The sequence below is a fragment of the Mustela nigripes genome, chromosome 3 (assembly GCF_022355385.1).
Source record: "Mustela nigripes isolate SB6536 chromosome 3, MUSNIG.SB6536, whole genome shotgun sequence".
Lineage (NCBI taxonomy): Eukaryota > Metazoa > Chordata > Mammalia > Carnivora > Mustelidae > Mustela > Mustela nigripes.
This window is the reverse complement of record NC_081559.1, coordinates 93,958,779-93,969,336: the sequence shown is the minus strand read 5'-3', so window position 1 is coordinate 93,969,336 and position 10,558 is coordinate 93,958,779. Positions and strand designations below refer to the sequence as shown.

The 10,558-nt window shown below is 41.5% G+C and overlaps 1 protein-coding gene across 1 annotated transcript in view; it reads right to left on the bottom strand.

Annotated features, from left to right (window-relative positions):
• Positions 1–9,156, bottom strand: part of LCT (lactase) — a 56,005-nt gene extending 46,849 nt beyond the window's left edge. Inside the window, exons 1-2 of the mRNA XM_059394376.1 lie at positions 8,520–9,156; positions 233–312 (exon numbers count right to left, since the gene is read on the bottom strand). Of these exons, the coding sequence (XP_059250359.1) occupies positions 233–312; positions 8,520–9,156 (717 nt within the window). The remainder of the gene's footprint in view (positions 1–232; positions 313–8,519) is intronic.
• Positions 9,157–10,558: the final 1,402 nt, after the last annotated feature.

The following is a 10,558-nucleotide window of genomic DNA, read 5'->3' as shown; positions in this document are numbered from 1 at the left end:
AAAAAAAAAAAAAAAAGCAAACAGAGGTGTTGGACTTTTTTGCATAGGCAAGAGCTGAGAGTGCAACAAATGACATTTTGTTTGTAAACATGAATCTAGAGAATGGGCCACACTCAGAAGAGGCACTTTTAAAAATGTCAAGCCAACAGACGAAAACTTCTCTTGTGCTCTCAAATTAAAATCCCAACTTTCCTCAGAGGTTACAAATGCTCTTTTGAGGGGCTGTCATCACCTTGGCAAGCGAAGATGTGGACGGTTCCAGCAGGAGCTCTGAGAGGGCGTCAGCTTGCAGGACCACAGAGAGCTTTCCACCTAAAAGCAACCAGAGGAATCCGCTGCAGGTGAGTGAGGAGGGACGCTGGGACCATGGAAGCTGCGACCATGGAAGCTGCATGGGGACTCCTTTCCTGTTCTTTAAAAAGAACCGGGCACCTGGGTGGCTCAGTCAGTGAAACGTCTGTCTTCTGCTCAGGTCATGATCCTGGGGTCTCAGGACTGGGCCCCGTGTGGGACTCCCTGCTCAGTGGGGAGCCTGCTTCTCCGTCTCCCTCTGCTGCTACTCCTGCTTGGGCTCTCTCTGTGTCAAGTAAAATAAGTAAAACCTTTAAAAAAGGATGAGGCGAGATTTCTGAAGAAAATCACTTACATGACTTACCCTTGCTGAAAGATTTTGGATAACAAGGTGGCTTTAAAAACAGCAAAGTCCCCTTAAAGAAGGTCTCTTCTAAAACGGGACCCTGAAACGCAAGACACCTCTACGTCTTTTAGAAAAATAATATCAATGACCACGCCCTGCCCCTTCACAGTGTAGAAGGCTGTGAGGGGAGAACTGCTTCCTCACCTTCGTTGGAAGGCTGGGTGCTCATTCCCTGTACACCGGCCATTCCGCCCCCACTGCGCATGCACGGAAGGGTTAACAAAAAAGCGGAGGAACCGTAAACACCTGAAGCGGGTACCTACGTGCTTTGATATTTGATGACCTACAGTGGTGCTGGTACACGAGTGCGTCTCAATCCTCCGCGTGCTTGTGGGCAGACTGAGCCCCACAGCGAGTGCGCTTTAAAGTGCCTCCCAGGTGCTCCCCTCACACTGTGTTTCCATAAACACGCCACCGCGGACGCGGGCGTCTTCAGCCGTGCACCTTGCGCGCTAGCGCTCCGGCATGCGTCTGAGTCTTTCCCACTGCACTGTGTGCTCGCTGAGGGGCAAAATGTAAAACCTTTCCTCAATCCCTCCAGATACCACCTTCAACGCTGGGTGCGTAGCAGACGTGGGGGTTTGGAACCACTAAGCAAAAACGGAATGGTACTGGAGTTTGGGAGATAAACAGGCTGTCTTCCTGACTTCACTTTTCTCCAGATTCTCTAGAGGAGGAAGCTGTCCTGAGACAGTGAACCACAGCTAACAACTACAAGAGTGCTTGGCTTTGTTTTGTTTTAGTGATCTCTATGCCCAAGATCAAGAGTCGCTCGCTGTTCAAACTGAGCCCCCCACGTGCCCCCAAATGGGCTTTACTTTGATAAACACGATAGAACTTTGAAATCTTCTGCGTAGGGAATATCACTTAGAGACATTCAGTCCTCGTTCTGATAAGATAGAATTATTATCTAGTTACTTAGTGATTGTGCCTGATGGGCCCCTTTCCTTTGCACAGATATCCGTGCTTTCATTCTTCATCACGTCAGCGCACCTGGAACGTACAGTTTGTGCTGAACATTTTAAAATGTACAGCTTAGTGTCATCTCTAGACCAATAAATGAAACAAGAGTAGTACAGTTAATCATTTTTATTTGACTCTGCAAGCCGCTTTTAGAATTAGAGTGAATAAATGTACTTGACATTCCAGAAATTCATACATCATACAAAATAATCAAACTTCCCAACCATGGTTGCCAAGTTATTCCCAGTGCGAGCAGTTAGACCTCCTAAAATACTGCAAAATGCAGATTGCTCAAAACCAGATTCTCACTCTGAGCTTGCAGTTTATGTTTTGTATGGGACTGAGAAGGGGGTAATTACTCTGCTTTAGGATAATTTATCCTGCAATTTTTGTTGGATGTAATTAAAGATAGGTGTTCATGTATATAGAGCTCAAAATTGGTATTTGCTGTGGGTTGAGAATTGTTTAAACCTGTGTATAAAATCACTGCATAGCATCGTGTAAATTCATGTTCCTTCTAGGTATTGCTAGACCTCACTAAAGGATAAGCTCACCTGTTTCCACCACAAAGGGAAGTCATTCCACTAAAAACCATTGTAGTCTTTTACAGAAAATAACCCCTTTCCTTTTGCTCCTTCCACCTTTGCCTCAAATGAGCCAATAAAAGTAATCTGGCCAATATTGAACTGCCAATATCAATGCTTCAAGTTACTACTGCTGTGTTGGGAGGCTGGTATTACTAGTGTTATCCAGGGTTGTGTCCTACTGTTGTACAAGTGGGGGATGCTGTGTGCAATTCTACTCTTCCCATGAGATGCAAGTTCCCACTCTCCCCAACCTCCATTTCTGCCAAGAATCCTCTCTTCTATTGAATCCTCCCCAGTGGCAGCACAGTGAACACATAAATGTGAGGTTTACAATAATGAATATAGAAAGATTAGAAAATAGTTTTTTAAAAATTGGTAAACCATATATAACATAAAATTTACCATTAAGTTTTTTTTTTAAGACTTTGTCTATTTATTTGACAGGCAGAGATCACAAGCAGGCTGAGAGAGAGGAAGGGAAGCAGGCTCCTCGCTGAGCAGATAGCCCGACACGGAGCTCTATCCCAGGATCCCAGGATCATGACCTGAGTCACCCAGGCACCCAAAAATAACTTTTTTCCTTTAAAAATTCTATTTATTTGAGAGAGAGAGAGAGAGAGAGAGAGAGAGAGCAGGAGCTGGGGCAGAGGGAGAGGAAGATGCAGACTCCCTGTTGAGCAAGGAGACTGATCCAGGGCTTGATTCCAGGACGCTGGGATCATGACCTCAGCTCAGGACAGATGCTTAGCCAACAGAACTAGCCAGGTGCCCCTAGAAAAGATCTTACAAAAACTACTTATTAGAGAGAGCATAACTCGGGCACCTGGTTGGCTGAGTTGGTAGAGCATCCAACTCTCTTTTTTTTTTTTTAACTTTTTTTAAAAAGGATTTTTAAACCTGGTGATTCACAGACCTGTACCCCTGGGGATAAAAATATATGTTTATAAAAAATTAAAAAATTTTTAAAAAGAAGAGAAAAAAAAAAGAAAATATTATTATCTAATCAGATTTCTGGATGATAAATAATTGGAAATTTTCCTTGATATTTATTTGGGCCAGAGAGAAACTGTATAGATTAGACTACAAATTCATTTATTCCTTTAGATCACTGAGACATCCAAGTCCAGCCTCTTCATTTTTTTAAATAAATCTGTTGAATATGTATGAAAAAAAAAAGATTTTATTTATTCATTTGAGAGAGAAAGAGCACAAGCAGGACCGGCAGAGGGAGAGAGAAACGGACTCCCCACTGAGCTGGGAGCCCAATGTGGGGCTCAATCCCAGGACCCCGAGATCATGACCCTATTAGAAAGCAGACGTTTAACCATCTGAGCAATCCAAGTATTCAGAGCATCCAACTCTTGGTCTCAGAGTAGTGAGTTGAAGCCCCACATTGGGCATGGAGACTACTTAAAAAAATAGAAAAAAAAAAAAAAAAGATGGAGCATAACTTCCCAATCGTTAAGTGTGAGCTCTGTATGGTGACTCCTTTCCAAAGAATGCAGTATGGAAAGGAGGAAAAAAGAGTAACCTTACCCTAGAGACACCTGACAACTACAATCTCAATTAGGTGATCAGGGTCAACATCAACAGTATAAATCATGTTGATAGTATGTACCCTTGATATGATATGATGAAAATAGCACTTTATTCTGTAATCTTCCTTCCTAAAACTCATAATCTCAGCCTTATCCATGATAGAAACATTCAACAAATCCCAACAAAGGTAGTCCCAAAAGACCACATTTTGTATTATTCCATTCATATGAAATGTTCAGAACAAGGAAATCTATAGAGACAGCAAGTTAATTAGTGGTTGTTTAGGGCTGAATGATAGTTGGAACCCCATACTGGGTACAGAAACTACTTAAAAATAAAACCTTTAAAGTATACAGTTCGGGGCGCCTGGGTGGCTCAGTGGATTAAGCCTCTGCCTTCGGTTCAGGTCATAATCTCAGGGTCCTGGGATTGAGCCCCACATCTGGCTCTCTGCTCTTCCCCCTCTCTCTTAAAAAAAAAAGTATACAGTTCAATGGTTTTTAGTATAGTCACAAAGTTGTACAATTATAGCCACTATTTCTTTTTTTAAAAGATTTTATTTATTTATTTGCAAGAAAGAGAGTGAGACTGAGCGAGCACTAGAGGGGGAAGGGTCAGAGGGAGAAGCAGACTCTGTGCTGAGCAGGGAGTCCGATGCAGGACTCGATCCTGGGACTCCAAGATCATGACCACAGCTGAAGGCAGTCACTTAACCAGCTGAGCCACCCAGGTGCCTCTAATCTAAAGCAGTTTCATCAAAAAAGAAATTTCTTATCCATTAGCAGTCACTTTCCATTCTCTCTTCTAGCCCTAGACATTGCTATACTACTGTAGCATCTCTATGCCTAGTCTGGAAATTGAATATAAATGAAATCATATCAGTATGTGGTCTTCTCTGACTAGCTGCTTTCACTTAGCTTCATGTCTTCAAGGTACACCTGTGTTGTGCCACATATCATTCCTTTTTGGGTATTATGTATACACCACATGTTGTTTATCCATCAGTTGAGGGACAGTAGGGTTGTTTCCACTTTGGGTTATTATGAAAAATGCTGCTATGAATGTTTGTGGTAAGTTTTCTCCCAGGCATTTGTTTTCAAATGTATATGTCTTGGACATATACCTAGGAGACAAATCATTGAGTCATAGGGTAACTCTGAAGTTTGTCTGTTCAAGAAACTGCCAGACTGTTTTCCAAAGCAGCTGCTCCACCATTCATTCCCATCATTCATTCCCATTCAGTGGTGTGGGTTCCAATTTCTCTACATCATCACCAACACTTCTTTTTGTATGTTTTGTTTTTATTACAGTCATCCTAGTTGATCTAAGGTGGTATTCTATTTTAATACTATGATATTAATACTACTACATATTAATACTACTATATTAATACTAGTATTAAATACTACCATTTAATACTATTTTAATTCTATTGAGAGGTCACTCCATGAGTATTTTTTATAGTATTTTGCTTTTTTTAAAAAAAAAAGGCTTCAGTAATCTTTTTATAGTATACTATCTTTTTATAGTATTTTGCTTTTAACCAACATATTTTATACAATTTTTTGTGTATATTAGGTGATATATTTTACAAAGAACAAAAGGATTGCACTTTTGTTCAAGGGAGAGGAGAATAAGAGAGAGAAAGAAGAAAAACCACCTTTCTGAATAGGAGGGAAACTGGAAAGAGAATTTATTTTATGTCCTGCATTATAATGGGGTAGAAATCTAGTGATATTGATGAAACACAAAATGAAGGATGGGAGGAATGAGCATCAGAAGAAAAGGAAAATATGAGCTTATGAAACAGTCTTTAGTAACCTGATTAAGATTTAAAATGGGCTCTGCAAACATTTTAATAACATGTTTATATAGTTTTATAATCAAAATAAGTCTATGGAGTTTGTCTTCAAAACAAGATAGATTTTCTTCTGTTTGAGATGAACCAAGTTCAGTCTTGCCTTCTTTCGAAGTTCATTTACCCACTGCTTCTTCAATAGAATTACAGCCAACAAACATTTACTTGCTCACCCTCTCCAAGGAAGGTTCCTTCTTCTTTCCAAAGACTCCAGTTTCAAGTTCAGCCTCTCCGCATCTCTCATCCACTACTCCTAGCTCACTAAACTGACCGCTGGGCTCGTCACTGTCCCCCTGCAGGGGCTCTTCTCCTGGAATCCTCTTCTCCTATCCATTGGCTTGCTGCCTCCCTTGCTGTCCTCTCTGAGGACAACCCTCCTGACACCCCTATCTGAAATGGCCCTGTTCACACTCATACTCTTTCTTCTCTTACCCTGCTTTCATTCTTAACATAGAAAAAAAGAGTTTGATCTCTTTATAATCAAATACATGCGAATGAAGCATATAAGGAGATAGTAATTTTCAGCTGTCAAATTACCAATAACAGAAATGATTATATCATCGAAGACAGGCTGAATAGGGTCAGAGCAGTTTTATAGCTATTGGTATATACTATTAAAACTTTTCTGGAATTTAGCAACATGCTTTAAAGTTCTTAAAGAATCCACGTTTTTTTGTTTTTTTTTTTTTAAGATTTTATTTATTTATTTGACAGACAGAGATCCCAAGTAGGCAGAGAGGCAGGCAGACAGAGAGGAGGAAGCAGGCTCCCTGCTGAGCAGAGAGCCGGATGCGGGGCTCGATCCCAGGACTCTGAGATCATGACATGAGCTGAAGGCAGAGGCTTTTTTTTTTTTTTTAGATTATTTATTTATTTATTTGACAGAGAGAGATCACAAGTAGGCAGAGAGGCAGGCAGAGAGAGAGAGAGAGGAGGAAGCAGGCTCCCTGCTGAGCAGAGAGCCCAATGCGGGACTCGATCCCAGGACCCTGAGATCATGACCTGAGCCGAAGGCAGCGGCTTAACCCACTGAGCCACCCAGGCGCCCCTGAAGGCAGAGGCTTTAACCCACTGAGTCACCCAGGCGCCCCTGAATCCACGTTTTTTGACCTAGTAATTTCAATTCTAAGAATCAGAAAGAATTAATTGGAAGGTAGAAAAAGGTTTATATATAAGAACATTCATTGTGATGTAATTCATAATGGTGAAAATTAAATAAACTTACATATAAATAATATATATGGGGCACCTGGGTGGCTCGGTTGGTTAAGCCTCTGCCTTCAGCTCTGGTCATGATTCTGGAGTCCCAGGGTTGAGGCCCTCATCAGTCTTCCCGTGAGCAGAGAGTCTGCTTTTCCCTCTGACCCTCTTCCCTTTTGTTCTCCTTCGTATAAATAAATAAAATCTTTAAAGAAATAAATATTTCTCTCATTTATATATATATATATATATATGTATTATTTAATTTATTTTTTAAAAGATTTTATTTATTTATTTGAGAGAGAGAGAGAGCGAGAGAAAGAGAGAGCGCAAGCTGGGAGGAGAGGGAGAAGAAGGCTCCCTGTTGAACAGGAAGGCCTACTGGGGGCTGGATCCCAGGACTCTGGGATCATGACCTGAGTTTAACTGACTGAGCCACCCAGGTGCCCCACGAGAGAAATAGTTAAAACTCCGGTCCATTCATATGATGAGAATCTATAAGAACACTGAAAATCATGCTCTTGGGGTGCCTCAGTGGCTCAGTCAGTTAAGTGTCTGCCTTCAGCTCAGGTCATGATCCCAGAGTCCTGGGATCAGGTCCTGCATCAGGCTCTTTGCTCCTCGGGGAATTTGCTTCTCCCTCTCCCTCCCACTGCCCCTGCTAGTGCTCTCTCTGAGAGATAAAATAAAATCTTTTAAAAAACTCATTCTCTCTTTCACTGACTTTTTAGTAAAATAAGAATATACTCATAAAATACCTTAAGTTTAGAAAGTAGGATATGCAAATATGCATATATGTTATTTACTACATATACAAACATACATATAGTACATAATAAAAACCAGAAAGCATATATAATCCAAAACTTGTTCTTAAAATTAGTGAACTTCAGATTCACCTAGGAATTTATTAAAATCACACGTGTACTGGCCCTGTCCAAACCTACTGAATCAGAACTTGAATCAGAATTAGCTCTGAAGCAGGAATATGGACACTTGCTATTACATTCTTCTCACCACCTATCAGCATATCACTATTTTATCTGTCCTCTTTGCTGGAATGAAAACTTCAGCTAGAATGCATAACTTGCTTTGCATGAGAAAAAGGGGAGCCTGAGGGAGGACAGACAATCTTAAAGCCTTGGAGAGTCAGGAAGGGAGGACTAGAGAAGGAAGGGCAAAAATATACTCTGTGATGGCACGGACTCAAGACTGGGGAAGGAGGGCTTAAAAGATATTTTCTTTTCTTTTCTTTTTTAAAGATTTTATTTATTTATTTGACAGAGAGAGATCACAGTAGACAGAGAGGCAGGCAGAGAGAGAAGTGGAAGCAGGCTCCCCACTGAGCAGAGAGCCCGATGTGGGGCTCGATCCCAGGACCCTGAGATCATGACCTGAGCCGAAGGCAGCGGCTTAACCCACTGAGCCACCCAGGCGCCCTAAAAGATATTTTCAAAGGAAACGCTGGGCACTATCCAGTCTAAGCCACCTCTGCCTCTCTCCATCGGGAAGTTTCCAGTACCATGTTATTTTCTCACTAATAAATACATCTGACAAGATTATTGAAGGGGAGTGGGAAGAAATGTCAAGTCCTACTGTGAGGAGGCTGGGAGAAGGTGAGTGATGAAGACTGCCGGTGGGGGTCAGCCATCAGATCAGGGTTGTGTGGACTTACCTTTAGAAGCATATTTTTCATGGTAAATCTCATAGGCTCTTCTGTGGGCATCAGCGAGGGTCTGGAGACGTGAAGATCTTGATTCCTGTTGGGGTAGCTCTTTCATCACCTCTTCCAAGTCACTAAATGTGAACCAGATCTGAACCAGGTCCCCGAAGGAGTGGAAGGCGAATGAGGCATAGTCCGCAAAGAGATTGGCAAAGACTTCACTTCTCTGGACAGTGCTGGGAGGGAGCGTCTGGTGATGCAGAACAACCAGGGGCTGAAGCTGTGCAGTCTTGAGGGTCTCAAGGAACCGCTGGTAGCACTGCACTGCTTTGTTGTCTGGATTCTCAGAGCTTACTGCTGGGAGAAGTTGTGCCCACGGCAGAAATACTTTATAATGGGTGATCCCACTGGCATGAACACGCCTGAAGTACTCTGGCAGGAAAGCAGGCAGTGGTTGTTGACAAACATAAATGCTTTCATCCTCTGCTGCAAATTTAGAACCCGGGGTTCCCAGTGGACTACTCTGGTACAGCAAGGCATTGGTGAGAGGACCAGCAGCTGAAATGAAGTTTCTGTCGGATTCCCAATCTAATCCCCGGCATGAAAAGCTTAGGAGGACAATAAAGACTGAATTCCAAGCCAGCTCCATTTTCAAGTACCTGTTAGGAAGCATATGAAATCCTTACTTTTATAACAACAGCTAGGTTGTAAAATGCCGAGTGATTGTTGACATTTAATATTTAACTGGGTTATCTATGGTAATGAAATCAGGGTGCGGCTTACCAGTGAAATATCAAAAATTTAAAGACCACAGAGATAACACAAAAACCTCAAACATCTCACGTAATTTGTGCAGATGAGCCTGGAAAATGTCTGAAGGGGAAAGTTCTCCACGTCTTTTTCTTAATTATGAATTAGTTTAAAATTCACTTACATAATAAAACAAAGGTGAGTCCCTTGCAAACCTTTCCCCCCTTAAAAATATATAAGTAGGGGCACCTGGGCGACTCAGTTGGTTAAGTATTGGACTCTTGGTCATGATCTTGGGGTCCTGGGACTGAGCCCCACATCGGACTCTGCACTCAGCAGGGAGTCTGCCTGAGATTCTCTCCCTCTCCCTCTGTTGTTCCCCCTGCTCTAAGTCAAAGAGAGAAAATCTTTTAAAAAATTATAAAACTTAAAAGAAATATTTATAATTAAATGATGAACACATTGTGTAAAAAATTCAATTACAGAAACATGTATGAAAAACCTGCAAATTCCCCTTCCCCAAGCCCCCTTACCTTCCTTAGGTAAGTACTCTCAACACTATGCTTCCTTCCAGTTTTCTTTCTTTCTGGAGTTTAATGGTTATTCAGGAGTCAGAATGCCTGAGTTTAAATCTTATCTGGTGAAAGTTACTTAGTTTTTCCATGCCTCTGTTTCCTCATTGGTAACAATGGTGAACAGATAAGTTGTGAAATGAGATAATTCTTTAGCATCTTTAGAACAATGCAACTCAACTATTACTAAATATATACAAATGCAAATATATGTAAATGTATAACATTTTAAACATATAACTTTTTTTTTTTAAAGATTTTATTTATTTATTTGACAGAGAGAAATCACAAGTAGATCGAGAGGCAGGCAGAGAGAGAGAGAGGGAAGCAGGCTCTCTGCTGAGCAGAGAGCCTGATGCGGGACTCGATCCCAGGACTCTGAGATCATGACCTGAGCCGAAGGCAGCGGCTTAACCCACTGACCCACCCAGGCGCCCTTAAACATATAACTTAACATATATGCAATTATGCCTTATGTATTGTTCCTCTGATTTCTTCTTTTCCACTTAACAGCTCTTAGAACACTGTCTATATCAGAATATATAGAAACACTTCTTTTTTTTATTTTTAAGATTTTTATTTATTTATTTTGAGAGAGAGAGAGGGGAGGTCTGAAGGAGAAGCAGACTCCCCATGGAGTCTTGATCCCAGGACTCTGGGACATGACCCGAGCCAGAGGCAGGGGCTTAACCAGCTGAGCCACCCAGATGCCGGAAACACTTCTTTTTA